Source organism: Esox lucius, chromosome 16 (genome assembly GCF_011004845.1).
Source record: "Esox lucius isolate fEsoLuc1 chromosome 16, fEsoLuc1.pri, whole genome shotgun sequence".
Taxonomy (NCBI): Eukaryota; Metazoa; Chordata; class Actinopteri; order Esociformes; family Esocidae; genus Esox; species Esox lucius.
Genome location: NC_047584.1, coordinates 26,573,296 through 26,590,565, shown reverse-complemented (window position 1 = coordinate 26,590,565; position 17,270 = coordinate 26,573,296). Strand labels below are relative to the sequence as shown.

At 44.4% G+C, this 17,270-nt stretch overlaps 1 protein-coding gene across 2 annotated transcripts; it reads right to left on the bottom strand.

Annotated features, from left to right (window-relative positions):
* Nucleotides 1–1,314: 1,314 nt before the first annotated feature.
* chaf1b (chromatin assembly factor 1, subunit B) lies at nt 1,315–17,122 on the bottom strand. Of its 2 annotated transcripts, none has more exons than XM_013137806.4 (14): nt 16,920–17,122; nt 16,296–16,425; nt 14,929–15,061; nt 13,940–14,063; nt 13,744–13,847; nt 12,261–12,357; nt 11,925–12,009; nt 10,636–10,729; nt 10,428–10,497; nt 10,177–10,268; nt 9,928–10,090; nt 9,135–9,755; nt 2,008–2,087; nt 1,315–1,758 (listed from the first exon to the last, which is right to left on the bottom strand). In XM_013137806.4, exons 2-14 carry the CDS (start codon nt 16,419–16,421, stop codon nt 1,637–1,639), a joined length of 1,911 nt encoding a protein of 636 aa, XP_012993260.2. In that variant the 5' UTR covers nt 16,422–16,425; nt 16,920–17,122; the 3' UTR covers nt 1,315–1,636. The 2 variants fall into 2 exon arrangements, with proteins under 2 accessions (XP_012993260.2, XP_012993259.2); XM_013137805.4 differs by having other exon boundaries at nt 16,894–17,121.
* Between the last annotated feature and the right edge of the window lie 148 nt (nt 17,123–17,270).

The following is a 17,270-nucleotide window of genomic DNA, read 5'->3' as shown; positions in this document are numbered from 1 at the left end:
CACGGAAGGACATCTTTAATCTCCCTTGGTAACTCCAGTGAGAGCTTCCACCATTTTGACAGAGATTTCTAACTTCAGTGGCTGATTTCGCCTGATGGTCCACATCATTCACTATGGTCCATCATCTCTGCCTGGGTCAAAGTTGTTGAATCTTAATTTAACGATTCCCATTGCATTTGTAGGGGTATCGGCCTAGGTCCGTGGGATTTCCCTGCCTCCCTTGACCCACCGCTCTCTTCCAGAGAAAATGAGTGTGATATCTCGTTCTGGGACACCCCCTCTGTGGAGCACAGGCAATAGAAGTGACCTTGCCCTGTTTTGAATGTTCCCAGTAGTGTTCATATATGCTATCTATATCAAACGTTATGTTGTAAATGACTATTGTAGCTGGAAACGTCTGATTTTCCACATAATATCTACACTGGTGTACACAGGCACGTTGTGTTTGCTAATCCAAGTTAATCAATTCAAAGGGCTAATTGATCATTAGAAAACGCTTTTGCGATTATGTTAGCACTGCTGAAAACTTCAGAATAAGCCTTTGTGGGTTCAATTACAGATTCAGAATGGCCAAAAGTTTCTTCTGAAACTCATCAGTCTATACTTGTTCTGAGAAATGAAGGCTATTCCATGTGAGAAACTGCCAAGGAACTGAAGATGTCGTACAACGATGTGTAGTACTCCCTTCACATAACAGCGCAAAATGGCACTAACCAGAATAGGAGCAGCGGGAGGCCCTGGTGCACAACTGAGCAAGAGGATGAACACATTTGTCTAGTTTGAGAAACAAATGTGTTTTTCTTTCAAAAATAAGGAAATCTTTGTGACCCCAAACATTTGAATTGTCATGTACCTCTATGTAAAGAATGTCATTACAGATTTACCGCTACGTGAAGAATGTCAATGCAGACCTACCTCTATGTAAAGAATGTCAATGCAGACCTACCTCTATGTAAAGAATGTCAATACAGACCTACCTCTATGTAAAGAATGTCAATACAGACCTACCTCTATGTAAAGAATGTCAATACAGACCTACCTCTATGTAAAGAATGCCAAATGGTTGCTTTTATGCAAATATCATCCAATGAAAACACAAAAGTGCTTCATAGCCCATAAGTATTTAAATGTTGTATGCAGTATGATGGGTCCTTAACCCTTTCACCTCATAATGTATTTTAATGGAACTGCTTTTTTAGAGGCAAAACACATTTCTTTTTATACAATTATTACTATATTGAAATGATCCTGAAATACACAGTATAAAACATTCATATAAAAAATACAAAACACACAAATCCAAACAATACAGACTTAAGGCAGTGATCACTAATGTTTTATGCATCAATGGAGCTGCAGGCGGTTATATCTTATTAACAATTGGTGTCTCATCCTTTTTTTTTGCCAGGTAATATATTACAACATCCTGGTTATCCACCAACATTAACTACAGAAGAGGTCAGCGTTAGTGAAGTTAATAAAATGTACAGAAGTGTGTTGAGGAACCAGTTGTATTTGCACTCTCATGTGAGCATGCGAGTAATGTAACTGATAAAACCAGTTTGTATGCAGCTGAACCAGCCAGAATCCCAAAAGTGTGCTGACGATCAGACAGCTGGAAGGGGACACCACTCTTCTATTGCAATTGAGTCGCCCCCAAGGCTGGAGGGATCCCCATCTTGCTCGCCAGGGTGCTGATCTTGGGGCGCTTAGACTCCGGAGGCTGACACACTGGGTCAGTGGGGGGAGAGGGCCGTTCTGGGGTAAGATGTAACAAATGACAGGCATCACAAGTAGAACACTGCACAGACGCCAAGCGACAGTCCCTAGGAACAGGATTTCTCACGATCTCACAGAGACAAATGTAAATGTTATGGATCGGGGGCTCAGGGGGCGGACCCTGTTACAAAACAGGTATTTGCATAACACTGTCCCCAACCAATCTCCGGCCATGTTATGAAAGTGCTTGGCCAATCCCAGCGTTTAATTGCCCTAGGACAAACTGACCGTGTTTGGCTTTCTCTGTGGAGGAGGGTGTGTTGAAGGCAGCTGGCAATCTGGAGACAACAGGAGTCAGAGATATCCGCCTGAAGAGGGATTGGAAGAGCAGAGTGATGTGAGGGCGTTTCTCCACCCATAGTAAAATTAAACATGCAGACACTGTGACGCCAGGCTACGCATACATAAGGACTTCCACCTAATTTAGCATTCATACAGGAAAAATCCAACTTTCCCACTGGCCTACGTCTGCTCTTTCCCCTTCTCATTCAAGCCATGTTTTAAGACCACAGAGCCATACGGACTGGACACATTGACCCACACAGCCCATCCATTGTCACCCTGTAGCCACGCAGGATTCAGTGTTTGATGAACCCTGGGGGGTCCAACGTACCCAGAGTACCAGATGAGGTTTTGTTCTGACAGACAGTGGCTAACGACTACAGACACTCCACAAGTGCTCTCATTATTGGGAAACACCCTATGGGGTCTTGGGGCCTCTCAGCAGCCTAGCCGGCGTACAGTGGCTGCGTGTATGGAACCAGTCAGTCAGTTTCTACTGGCCGCCGGTTTTATAGAAAACAGAAACAAGCTAAAAACAACTGTATAAAAATGATTCATTATTAAATCAACAAAACATCGTTGGTTGAAAAAAAGTAAAGCCACACTGAAACTATTGGATTCATTGGCATTGTGAATGTTTCATGATTTAAATTATATAACGTTTTTTTTTTTCTTTATAAGGGTTTGAAACTTTGTAATCTGGTTGATGTCTGCTGACAAATGTTTTAGACAGGCTGAATTTGCAAGAAGTGAAATCCCTAAAACTCTTCCATACAATTTCACATTTGTAATGTAAAAATTGAGTTAATATTTCATCAAGCCAACTAAATTAAAACTAGCAAACCATCTTAAAATCTTAAAAAGCTAAATTGTAATAAAAACAAAAACACCAAACTTTAATAACCTTTCATGTAGCAGCTTACCACAGGGCATTTGAATAGGAGCTCAGGGATTTGCACATATTTACATAATGTTATAATACACAGTATCATGTATCCTAGAGGGAGAGAGATGGAGTGGTTAAGGTTTTAAATTTTTTTAATGGTGTTTATTTTAATTGTACCTTTATTTACCCATCTAAGCAATGAGGGAAAAAGAGGGAGAAAGACAAAGAGAGAAAGAAAGAGAGGGAGCGACAGAAGTACAGAATAGGAGAGAAACAGAGAGAAAGAATATCTATTACGGCCCCTCTGCTACCTGAAACAGGGCACCTCTGCTACCTGAAACAGGGCATCTCTGCTACATATAAGGAATCTCTGCTACCTGAAACAGGGCATCTCTGTTACATATAAGGAATCTCTGCTACCTGAAACAGGGCATCTCTGTTACATATAAGGCATCTCTGCTACCTGAAACAGGGCATCTCTGCTACATATAAGGCATCTCTGCTACCTGAAACAGGGCATCTCTGCTACATATAGTGGGGAGAACAAGTATTTGATGACCTGCCAATTTTGCAGGTTTTCCTACTTACAAAGCATGTAGAAGTCTGTCACATTGTATGATTTTTAAATAATTCATTAGCATTTTATTACATGACATAAGTATTTGATACATCAGAAAAGCACAACTTAATATTTGGTACAGAAACTTTTGTTTGCAATTACAGAGATCATACGTTTCCTGTAGGTCTTGACCAGGTTTGCACACACTGCAGCAGGGATTTTGACCCACTCCTCCATACAGACCTTCACCAGACCCCCTTTCGGGGCTGTCGCTGGGCAATATACACTTTCAGCTCCCTCCAAAGATTTTCTATTGGATTCAGGTATGGAGACTGGCTAGGCCACTCCAGGACCTTGAGATGCTTCTTACAGAGCCACTCCTTAGTTGCCCTGACTGTGTGTTGAGTCGTTGTCATGCTGGAAGACCCAGCCAAGACCCATCTTCAATGCTCTTACTGAGGGAAGGAGGTTGTTGGTCAAGATCTCACGATACATGGCCCCATCCATCCTCCCCTCAATACAGTGCAGTCGTCCTGTCCCCTTTGCAGAAAAGCATCCCCAAAGAATTATGTTTCCACCTCCATGCTTCACGGTTGGGATGGTGTTCTTGGGGTTGTACTCATTCTTCTTCTTCCTCCAAACACGGCGAGTGGAGTTTAGACCAAAAAGCTCTATTTTTGTCTCATCAGACCACATGACCTTCTCCCATTCCTCCTCTGGATCATCCAGATGGTCATTGGCAAACTTCAGACGGGCCTGGACATGCGCTGGCTTGAGCAGGGGGGCCTTGCTTGCGCTGCAGGATCTTAATCTATGACGGCGTAGTGTGTTACTAATGGTTTTCTTTGAGAATGTGGTCCCATCTCTCTTCAGGTCATTGACCAGGTCCTGCTGTGTAGTTCTGGCCTGATCCCTCACCTTCCTCATGATCATTGATGCCCCACCAGGTGAGATCTTGCATGGAACCCAAGACCGAGGGAGATTGACCGTCATCTTGAACTTCTTCCATTTTCGAATAATTGCGCCAACAGTTGTTGCCTTCTCACCAAGCTGCTTGCTTATTGTCCTGTAGCCCATCCCAGCCTTGTGCAGGTCTACAATGTTATCCCTGATGTCCTTACACAGCTCTCTGGTCTTGGCCATTGTGGAAAGGTTGGAGTCTGTTTGATTGAGTGTGTGGACAAGTGTCTTTTATACAGGTAACGAGTTAAAACAGGTGCAGTTAATACAGGTAATGAGTGGAGAACAGGAGGGCTTATAAAAGAAAAACTAACAGGTCTGTGAGAGCCGGAATTCTTACTGGTTGGTAGGTGATCAAATACGTATGTCATGCAATAAAATGCAAATGAATTATTTAAAAGTCATACAATGTGACAGACCTCTACATGCTTTGTAAGTAGGAAAACCTGCAAAATCGGCAGTGTATCAAATACTTGTTCTCCCCACTGTAGATGGCATCTCTGCTACGTGAAACAGTGGCACGACATCTCTGATGCTCAAAACTTTAGAGGGCCTCTGCACTCAGCACATTTAATCATTGATGCCTATGAGCCATAAAACTTAATATGTAAAAATACATATCCGAACAAATGTTTCCTTGTACTGTAGCTTTATATACTATATCCACTTATGTCTGCAGGCAAATATCATGTCACGAACACAGGTTGGATATGTCCATGTTGACAAACACCTCGTGAATAAAGTAGCTAAACTGTATCTTTGTTACAAGGCCCCAGTCAAGGAAGGTAAACATTTTTTTTTTTATCTATATGTTTCGTTTATTTCTGGTCCTTGAAGTTGTTCAGTTCATATGCATGGAGAGCCCATGAGAGCGCTACTGACTGCAGTAAACATACAAGAATACAAAAACAACAACAGGTAACATTTTGAGACTAACTACACACTTGTATCTATGTTGTGGTATGTCTATCTTGTGGTATGTACTTTTGGTCCTTTTGAGAGGGCCTCGATGCTACCTAAAACATAGTTTGAAAATGTTATAACTCCAAGTATAAATGAGAAAACAGTCAAATTGCATGTAATGGACAGAATAATTTTGAGGAACAAGTGTGAAACGTCTGACAGCATCAGGCCATGTCAAATTGTCATCCACCTATGAAAATACCATGCGAACATCCGAGGTAAATGTAATCACGTAATCTACCAAGAATGCCTCACCAAAATTAAGGCAAAACAATAAGGGGAATAAAAGAACAATCTGATATTAGCTACCTAGTTTATTACACCACCCGCTTTAAAAACTATTATTCTGTAGATATTACAATTAGAGTAGGTCTCTGTTAGCTGTCTTGAATAGTTTCCCATATGGATTAATAAGTTAGGTTTCACAAAATATAATACAGAATCATCTGGAGAGTAAAAGTAATTGCATAATAAAACATCTCGGCTACTCGAAACAGGGCATCTCGGCTACATTGGCAGGACATCTCGGCTACATTGGCAGGGCATCTCGGCTACATTGGCAGGGCATCTCGGCTACATTGGCAGGGCATCTCGGCTACATTGGCAGGGCATCTCGGCTACATTGGCAGGGCATCTCGGCTACATTGGCAGGGCATCTCGGCTACATTGGCAGGGCATCTCGGCTACATTGGCAGGGCATCTCGGCTACATTGGCAGGGCATCTCGGCTACATTAGCAGGGCATCTCGGCTACATTGGCAGGGCATCTCGGCTACATTGGTAGGGCATCTCGGCTACATTGGCAGGGCATCTCGGCTACATTGGCAGGGCATCTCGGCTACATTGGCAGGGCATCTCGGCTACTCGGTAGGGCATCTCGGCTACTCGGTAGGGCATCTCGGCTACTCGGTAGGGCATCTCGGCTACTCGGTAGGGCATCTCGGCTACTCGGTAGGGCATCTCGGCTACTCGGTAGGGCATCTCGGCTACTCGGTAGGGCATCTCGGCTACTCGGTAGGGCATCTCGGCTACTTCAATATTTATAGGGCCTCTTTGCACTCAGGAAATATTTCTCATTCATGTCAATGGGCCATTACAACTTTATATGAAAAAATACACATATGACCAAAAATTATTCTTTGTAAGATTACATAACTCTCCTGTCTATTTGTAATGATGCCCTGTAAACTACAAACCATTAAAACTAGAAATCTGTAATACAATTAAACAAAAACCCATGACTCTATTAACCTAACCCTAATTCACAAAACTAAATTGACGTTAATAGATATTTTAGAACATTCTGTGAGATGGTATTTGAAGTGGAGAGGACAAAAACATACCTTCATTGCTGTTAGAACCATGTCTTATCATTCCAATAGGGCCATTACCATAAATAACCCTGACTAGAAAAACAGGCAATGCTGCAAAAAGAATAATTGGCAACATTTGGAAGTAATGGCAAAAGAAGCTTACCTTTAACCTGTTCAATATCCAAGATAATGTAACAAATATAAAAATTTGTTATATGGGAGTATTAAATATAGCAACATCACACTAATATCTAAAGGTTGGGACCAGATCAGATAATATTATGGAGGAATTCTTTAGTTATAGATCCTGAAAATTAACCCGCAAAGCATTCAATTCATCCTCATGGAACGACCCCTGACCTCTGTGTAAAATATGAAAGCTTGGGAGTTGAGACTATTGCTTAGAATATGTCACCTAGAAACTAGTCTTGAAGGAGTAGCTGAAGTAGCTTGCCTGTATCTTTATCTAAGGCCAAGATATTGCCAAAATTCTATAAAATTGTCAAAATCGCCATAAGATTTTGACTGATTGTGACTGCACTAAACATGCAACCATACCAAAATAACAATAGGTAACATTTTGTGATGATTAAATCTAGCAACTCCCCGCTGTTATCTGTAGGTTGGAACCAGATCAGACAAATCTACAGTGGAATTCTTTAGTTATTGATCCTGAAAAGTAACCCGCAAAGCATTCAATTAATCCTAATGGAACGACCCCTGACCTCTGTGTAAAATATGAAAGTTGATGGAGTTGAGACTATTGCTTAGAATATGTCACATGGAAACTAGTCTTGAAGGAGTTGCTGAAGTGGCTTGCTTGTATCTTTATCCAAACCCAAGATAAGGCCAAAAATTCTTATGGAGTCGTTTCAAAAGGATGAATTGAATGCTTTCGGGTTAATCAGATGGATGTACAATCATTCAATCTACCCAGATTATTTCCCCCCGTTTGAGACAAAAACAAATTACCATGGAGAGAATGAGAGAGAACAATCTTATTTCTAGCTACCTAGTTATGATCCCTCAAAGACTGAAAAAAAAAAAAAGGCTATCTGTCTCCAGTGTTTTCGTAATTAAATGTAACATTTTAAAGATTATAACAAAAATTACGGTTTGTAGCATATAAAATGGAAGAGGACAGTGATAGACGTGTTAATTTATGAAAAATATATAAAATTGAAATATTTATTCAAGAAGAGAGAGATTGTAACCTAGAGGCCCTACAATACTTCTAAAGAGAGAGAGACAGAGAGACAGAGACAGAGAGACAGAGACAGAGAGAGTAAGGGTGGGAAAGAACATAGCAGTGTGAGAAGGATTAGAGGGACGGAGAGAGATGGAGGGGCTCACATCACACACACACCTGTCTGCTGCATTTTCATTTAGGCCTTACTAATCGTAGCATGTAGACATTAGCACCTCAGCAGCATCATGGACTGAGAACAGGAAAGGAATCTTAAAGACCACCTGTAAGTTGCTCTGCTTAAGACTGTCCGCTAAATAAGTCAAATTCCAAATGCATGAACCCCATTCAAATATGTTTTCAGACCACATCAATAAGATTAAATATATATATATATATTTTTTAATCCCCTGCCAATCGTGCCAATTCCAACTCCACGGGTTTGTGGGAGCCGGAAGATTGAGATCAGCTGCACATCACAGCAAGATTTTCTGCTCTTCATCCCACGCCTCACTTGACTAGGTAGAATACTGACGTCACATACGTGCTGAAGGAAACCACACACCCCGGGTCAAAAACCACCACTGAGCTAGCAGTCAACCAACCTCTGAGTCAGCAGAACAAGACAGCCGAGCCCTTTATCCAACAGGCCACCCGGGTGGCACCCAGAACATGCACCGCCTGGGCACCCCCAGAACCCCTGGGCATGGTCGGCATGGCGCGACCAGGAAACAACCCCTTTAAAAACCAAGGTGCCACTTAGAGTGACGTCAAAACCCCCACTAAGACTGATTTGTAATATTTCAGTCTGAAGAAAGCAAGGTTTTAAATGCATCAGTGATGTTTTGGAAGTTCCAAAAGATCACTAATGCATGTATCATCTTTGGTGTATCAACTTCTGTGTAGAAAATATCATAGTTGACATCAAATGATTTACACGTGATTATGTTCCAGTTGCTGTGGCGACTCCATTTTGTAAACCCCTAAAGGAACACTGCATTAAAAGGAATGAGGATTGAATCTAATCCTCGATTCCAGTAGCGGCTCGCACGAGGAGTTCATTAGCGTGCAAAAGCCGCTCACTTGTGCAGACCTACACTTATGTAACAGGCACGCAGGAAAACGTTGACTCATACATGAGACATAGATTAGACACAGACAGAAAACACACACACACAGGATGTTGGTTGGACGTCTGCGTTCTTACCTGGGGGCCGGTCCTTTCGGAGCGCTGGAGCCCATGGTGTTGATGCTGCCGGGCTGGGCCTTTGGGGTGGAGGGGGTTAGGCAGAGCTTGGCAGCGCCGGGGGTTTGCGGGGTGGTAGGGGTAGAGGGGGTGTGGCCAGGCTGCAGGGGGGCGGAGGGGGAGCTGACGCCGGCAGCGGTGGGGGTCTTGGGGCCAGCCGGGCCTTTAGGGGCGCCGGTCTTGCCCCAACCCTCCAGGGTGTTGAGGGTGATACGACGGGGCTGAGGCTTGGGAGTGACCGGGGTCTTCTTGTCCTCCCCACTACGGGCCAGGCGGGCGGCGGGCGAAGTGAGGGAGGAGAGGGGCGTGCCGGTGGGCTCCTTCGGGGCGGGGTCACTGGGGCTGGTGCGCTCCGTGCTTCTGGGAACGGGGGACACGTTGGCCTCCGTGGTTTTGGGAACGGGGGAGACGGTACGTGGCGCCGCAGCCTTCTTCCCCTTCTTCTCAGGGCCGTTGCCGGGGGTGACAACCTCCAGGATAGGGGGCTCTTTCAGGGGCGTGCCCAGCTCACCAGGGCTGAACGACAGGAAGGAGCAGTAGCCGTCTGTAGACGACACCGCCAGGAAAGAACCGTCTCGGGACCTACACAAGACGTGACATCGTCAGTGGAAGCGACGGGAACGCCACAGACCGGAAACAACGACACAACAACAACAACCTGGAAAATGGGGTAGTTAGTCCCTAACTTCCTCTATCTCAAGTGGCACAAACAAAAAAAGACATCTGCCTCAGGGAAAAGAGCGGCGGTTAGTACCAGGTGAGGTCGCTGAGTGTGTGGTAGTGGATGTTGGACACGTAGCCGAAGGGCAGGGCCTGCTGAGTGTCGTACAGGAAGATGGAGTCCTCTGACGCGACGGCAAACACCAGCCGATAGGGCAAGCCGAACGTGTTAGCCAGGTGCTGGGCGGCACATCCGTCTGTGAAGGCAGGGAGGAAGGCGGACTCTTGAATGAACTACGTTAACGAGTCCTCCGTAATTAGCAGGAGTTCAGCGCGTCCTCACCTTCTCCCTTCTTAGTCCTCAGCTCAAAGTAGACAGGGCAACAGCGCACAGCCAGGGTTGCTTTGGCAGGGCACGGCAGGTGAGCTATGGGCCTAGGAGACAAGCAATCGTAACCCTCTTAACCCTTCCGATACAGGTACACAACCCACCAGCATGACCTAGAGACAGCAACCAGCCCAGGCCTGCACTTGGTTCAGAAAAGGGTCAGACTCCACAAAGAGGTACTTAGAAGCAAGGTAGCAGCAAGTTACCTCTTGAGGTTCTTCCTGGAGAAAACGTAGGTGGTGTTGGTGACAGTCTCTCCGGCCTCGACACACCCCGCTGGAGAGAGGGACGGAGAGATACGCAGAATGTGAGAGACAGGATTAGCTCCTCCCAAAGTAGCCACTATTACTTCCTGCTTAAAGCCACCAGAAGGATGCACAGAGTAATTGTTTTTGCGCGAGTGTGATTGGGTACCTGGGGCCAATAGGAAGGAACCGTCCGGTGTGAAGCTGAGACGTCTGAAGAAAGACCTCATGCTGTCGTCGTGAAACATTCGGTACTGTTTGACCTGCACACAAACAGACAAACATGTCAACGCCCAAACAAACTCCTAATTAAATCCCCAAAATAAAAATGGATTTAATAAGGTGTTTTTGCCACTGATCAACACAAAACTGTTCACAGAGCCAAAGCGAAACATAAAATCTAATAATGACTTTAAATTAATTACAAACTGCTAATAATTGACTGCATAAGTTCACACCCCTTTCAGTCGATATTTGGGAGAGGCACTTTTGGCAGCGATTATAGGTATAAGTCTATTTGGAGTCTCTACCAGCTTTGCACACCAGGACAATCAGCTATTTTTGGGCTTTGACGGGCCACTGAAGTATATTCACAGACTTGTCCTGAAGCCACTCCAGTGCTGCCTTTGCTGTGTGCTTTGGGTCGATGTGGTGCTGAAAGATTAATGTTCACCCCGGTCTGAGGTCCTGTGCCCTCTAGATCAGGTTCTCTCCGTTCATCCTTCCCTCAATCCTGATCAGACTCCCAGTCGCTGAGAAGCATCCCCATAGCATGATGCTTGAACCACCATGCTTAACGGCAGGGATGGTGTTCATAGGCTGATGTGCAGTAGGCTTAGCTCTATTACACCATGTAAACTTCTTCCACTCCGTGTCAAGAGTTTCTTTCTTCTTGCCTCTGTCCCTTGAAGGCCACTCTTTGAGGTACAGAGCCTATGGTTCTAATATGTAGTGTCTCCTAACTCAACTGTCAATGACAGGAACCAGGTTAGAGATCCCATAGGCCTTCTGGTGGCCTTCCTTACTAGTGCCTTCACCTGTATAGTCTGTTTTCGAGGACGGCCAATTCTAGACAGATTGACAGTTGTGCCACATTTTCTACATTTCTAACCAATGGACTTTACTGTGCTCTGGGGGATATTCAATGCCTTGGAAATGTCCCCGATTTCACCGCATACCCTTCGTTGGTGTTTTGAGGAACCTTATTTAACGAATTTGCTTTGAACGTTCCTTCATCTTCACAATGTGGTTTTTGTCAGTTGCACAAAGGTTGACTGCATTCAGCTAAATATGTGAGTGCTAAAGACAACTGGTTGCAACACAGCCAAACCAGGTGTGTCATAGCAAAGTGGGAGCATATAACAGAATATAGGGGAAGTGTTTCTAGTGTAAATCCTGTGTATGGTTATGTTTAGCGTAACCGTGTGTGACAGACTGAACCATGCAGATCATTCTGACCTCTCCCTCGGCAGCAGATCCAGAGCTCATCTTACTGACACCGTAAGCCTTCTTTCTGCTCTGTGTACTGTAGACACGCATCACCCTGAAGAAGGACAGGGGAGTCCAAAATGGAGAGGGTGAGAGACAAAAAGGGGGGAGAAATGGGAAAAGAGAGGGGAGAGACAAAAATGGAAAGAGGGGAGGGAGAGTGTCAGTCTGTCAGAAGGTTGACAGCCCATTTGTATTTAAGCAAAGAGTCCTTTGCTTAAATACTGTCAGTCCCACTAATCTCCAATAAAAGGAAAACCATGATGGCATCTTCCCACAGGCCAGAGATGTTTGGTGTGTTCTTACCTGTCACAACTGAGTGTGGCCACGTACTGGCCCAGCGGGTCCCAGGTCACTCCCTGAACATAGCTCTTATGGTCGTTAAAGATGCACAATTTCTGACCTGAGAAAAACATGACAATTCCTACCACTGTTATAACCAATGACTGACATACAGTTCCTACCGCTATTATAACCAATGACTGACATACAGTTCCTACCGCTGTTATAACCAATGACTGACATACAGTTCCTACCGCTGTTATAACCAATGACTGACATACAGTTCCTACCGCTGTTATAGCCAATGACTGACATACAGTTCCTACCGCTGTTATAACCAATGACTGACATACAGTTCCTACCGCTGTTATAACCAATGACTGACATACAGTTCCTACCGCTGTTATAGCCAATGACTGACATACAGTTCCTACCGCTGTTATAGCCAATGACTGACATACAGTTCCTACCGCTGTTATAACCAATGACTGACATACAGTTCCTACCGCTGTTATAACCAATGACTGACATACAGTTCCTACCGCTGTTATAACCAATGACTGACATACAGTTCCTACCGCTGTTATAACCAATGACTGACATACAGTTCCTACCGCTGTTATAACCAATGACTGACATACAGTTCCTACCGCTGTTATAACCAATGACTGACATACAGTTCCTACCGCTGTTATAACCAATGACTGACATACAGTTCCTACCGCTGTTATAGCCAATGACTGACATACAGTTCCTACCTCTGTTATAACCAATGACTGACATACAGTTCCTACCGCTGTTATAACCAATGACTGACATACAGTTCCTACCGCTGTTATAACCAATGACTGACATACAGTTCCTACCGCTGTTATAACCAATGACTGACATACAGTTCCTACCGCTGTTATAACCAATGACTGACATACAGTTCCTACCGCTGTTATAACCAATGACTTACATACAGTTCCTACCGCTGTTATAACCAATGACTGACATACAGTTCCTACCACTGTTATAACCAATGACTGAACTAGCCTCCTGACCATCAGGCCGTTTTAAGTTCCATTTCCTTCCTCTCAGAAGAATTGATGCAATTATACAAAATGTCTCATTGATCCTCTGCACCACATGCTCTCACTCATTATCCGTCTGCCACAGTGCAGGCAAAGTGTGCGTGGGGTGCAGGCAAAGTGTGCGTGGGGTGCAGGCAAAGTGTGCGTGGGGTGCAGGCAAAGTGTGCGTGGGGTGCAGGCAAAGTGTGCGTGGGGTGCAGGCAAAGTGTGGGTGGGGTGCAGGCAAAGTGTGCGTGGGGTGCAGGCAAAGTGTGCGTGGGGTGCAGGCAAAGTGTGCGTGGGGTGCAGGCAAAGTGTGCGTGGGGTGCAGGCAAAGTGTGTGTGGGGTGCAAAAAAAAACATGTGCGCGGGGGGCAAAAAAACTTGTGCGCGACATGTGTTTGCTCAAACAGTTCCTAACAACTATGCACACAAACCAACCAAAGGCTCACCCTTCACGACATCCCACATAATGGCAGTATTGTCCACAGAACCAGAGACCATGAAGTTCCCATCCCGGGTCCAGCTGATATCGTAAACGTCCTCTATGTGTCCCCTAGCAGACACAGCAAACAGCACATCGTTGAGGTCTAACATGCAGGGGGGGGGGGGGGGTGTAGATGTGGAGAGTGATTAGACTTGACTCACCTCAGGGTCTTGACCACACTCCAGCTCTCCTTGTTCAGCTGAGCGTCCTCCTCCTCCTCCTGGAACGACGGGGTCGGCTCAGCTTCCTTACTGTCGTTCAGCTTCCACAGCAAGATGGCGGCATCTGTTAACCCACAGTCGAGACATGGAGCGGCGAACACTCTGGATTTAATATATGTGATTAACCAAGAAACAGGAGAGTGTCAAAAAAAACTTTTTGGACCCCTAAAATGGGGAGGGACGGACTATGTATAATAGGGCTGTACGCAGCTCATACACAGTTTATGGATGCAAACACCCTCAAATTAAAGCTGACAGTCTGAATTTAAACCTCTTAATCACAGTGTAATTTGAAATCTGGTGAGCTAGAGTATATAACCAAGGCAAAAAAAGTAAATGTAATGGGTGTTGTGTCCAAATACATATGGACAACACGCTATGATCCTTCATTTATTTGCAGTAATTCAATGATTATCCAGAATGTAGAAATTTTCCAAAATCTCTTTTGAGATGAAATTTCACACCATGTAAACAAATCAATGGTTTATAAGAGTGACAACTCATTCTACCCAATTAAAACACAGAGAGCAGTGCATCCCCGCCCTAAAACAACCTACCACAAATATCTTTACTTAATATTGATTAGGATTGTGATTCGTAGTGATTTGTCTGAAACAGGGTTATGCCACTTCTAGACACTTCTTTTCTTTTTATTTTTTAAACATTGTAATTATCGAGGAGCCCAGGAATTTCAATGGGGTGATCATGTGACCGGAGCGCTCCTTTTAATCAAATGTAGGAAGAAATACAGAAAAACATTAAGGGTTCACAAATTTTACCTCACCCACTATACGCAGCATAAACAATTTGTGTATTTCCCATGTACTTTTTTCTTTAGGAAATAGCGAATCATGCAACACTGTTCCAAACATATTTGTCAACAAGAATGCTAGTGACAGTTGCTACGCATGTCTACTACATTGACCCACCATCTCCTCCAGAGGCAAGCAGCTCGCTGTTGGGGCAGAATCGAACCACGTTGACAGCCTTGGTGTGCCTCGCCAAGTTGGACAGGAAATCCACCACTGCCTTCCCATCAGGCCCCATCTCCACACGCCACAGCTGACCACAGGGGGCGACATCACAGGCCACAGAATCAAACAGAGACACAACATAACGCAATTCCCTCTTTGTTTTGAGCATCCCCATACAATTTCCAGGCTCCAGACTGCGTCCAATTGGTTGCATTTTGCACGCCCTCTTCTTGAGCGTGACCTTCAAAAAACAAATGAACTGTTGTGTTTGGGTGTAAATGTGAATCATTCTTGTCCTGCTATCAAACTACTACTCTACTTGTGTCGGTTTCGTGAACTCCGTCTGAGGCTGCATTTGTGAGCAACATTCTCCCCCCCATTCACCCCTCCTCCCAACGAGGGACTAACCTAGACAACAGCAACCTGTTGGCGAGGAAAACAGGTACTGACCAGCAAAGTTATTAATATATATATATATATATTTTTTTTTTTACTAAGCGGCAGAAAAACCACAGGAAACCTGAGCAAGTGAAGATCAAGACGCAATTTGACAGCCAATAACACCACCATGGAGGAGATGCAGTTTGCAACGATTAAATCCCAGTTCTACAAATGAAAGGGGCAACCTATCAATTCAACATATGCTATCTCAGTTTACTGTTACCATAGCAGGCAATAGTTTTTTTTTTGCACCACACATAAAGTAGCCTAACCCCCCCCCCCCCAGATACTGACAGACATCTCTGTACAGATTAGCATGCACAAAAGTCAGATCTCAACAGCTACCTCAACCCAATAAAATCTTTATGTTGTGAACAATTCCTCTATTAGACATAGCCACCTTTGCCCCAATGCGAGCAGCCTAAGTATTTCAGGGGTATGTTTCCAAATCATGTGCTGGTACCACCAATCACAAGACTCAGTGCCACCAGTGGAATATGTTAACCTGAACTCAACTCCTACTGTCTGAACATGGTGTCTTCAACAAGCAGTGTCTTCGTTCTTGTTGTACTACACCCGTGAGTGTCCAAAGCCTGCACAAGCCTAGTCAATCATGGACCATTCTGCAGAACTATTCTGGGCTACGGGATATGAGTAACACTTACGGACAGAGGTTTTTGTTAGGTTTAAGGGTTTTGGGCTAAGGTTAATCGTCGAGGTGAGCAAATGGGTGAACGAGCGGCGCTGTGTTAATGCATACACAGTGTTCATTGTATGTACAGTATGCGTGGGTAAAGGCATGGGTGCAAACGATAGAGAGAGAACACCAGTGTATAAACAGAGTACAAAACAGTGTATAAACAACAATGAAAGGCGCTCACTCGGACAGTGGTGTCCACTCCCGCCGTGGCCAGCCGGTGAATGCGGCCCTCGGAGTTGTGCTGGAAGTCCAGACTGTAGACAGGCTCTTTGTTGTGCCACGCAATCTCACAAGTTATCACCTTCATCGTGCTATTAAACGCAAGCAATTAAAAATAAACAGTGAAGGAGCTATGTCACAGCCGAAATATAGAGAAACGGCCTATCGAGCAATAGTTTATTTACGAACATCACCTGCCGGATTGTTTACATGGCTGGATACCATAGCTACTTGCAGTACTTAGTAAGATGGCAGTGAAGAAAGAAAATACATCAACTTTCATTGTTTTTCAAGACGTAGCCACGTTAGCTAGCGAGCTATTAAATTACCTTGTTGTATTGTAAAACCGAACGGTTCGTTCGCTGCATAGATAGTAAGCTAGTAGTAAGCCTAGCTAATTAATAAGAGTTACAGTAATTACCGTATGTAGCTAGCTTGTTCTATGACGTACAGTAGTAAATCAGTTGCATTAACCTAATAAACAGCTATGCTATATTACGTATTAAATTATTCAGTAATCCACCTACAACATAGTCATGAAGACATATATATCTGCCTACCTATTTTGTCCACTGTTTCACTTAACTGCTACTTCTTCTGTGTACTTTACTGCTACGTCCCGCGTTGAGTCCAGTATACAACCAGGCAGGAGCGACCAGACAACCTAGGGTTTCCCGCGTAGAATTCGCCCATAACTTCCGGAAGAGAATTCAACTGTGATTGGGCGCATTGCTGCAGCACTGTAAACCCGAAAGCAGCCGACAACAGACCGAGTGTTGTCGGAGGTTTTCAACCATGGGCTCTGTTCGAGGGCATCAAACCACAGCGTATCACCATTAAAGTAGTCAGGTATAATCACAACAATGACTGTTACCAGACAGTTCCGCACAATAAAGCTGTACCCAGTTGCCTGGGGACGAGGTCGACCGCTGACTGA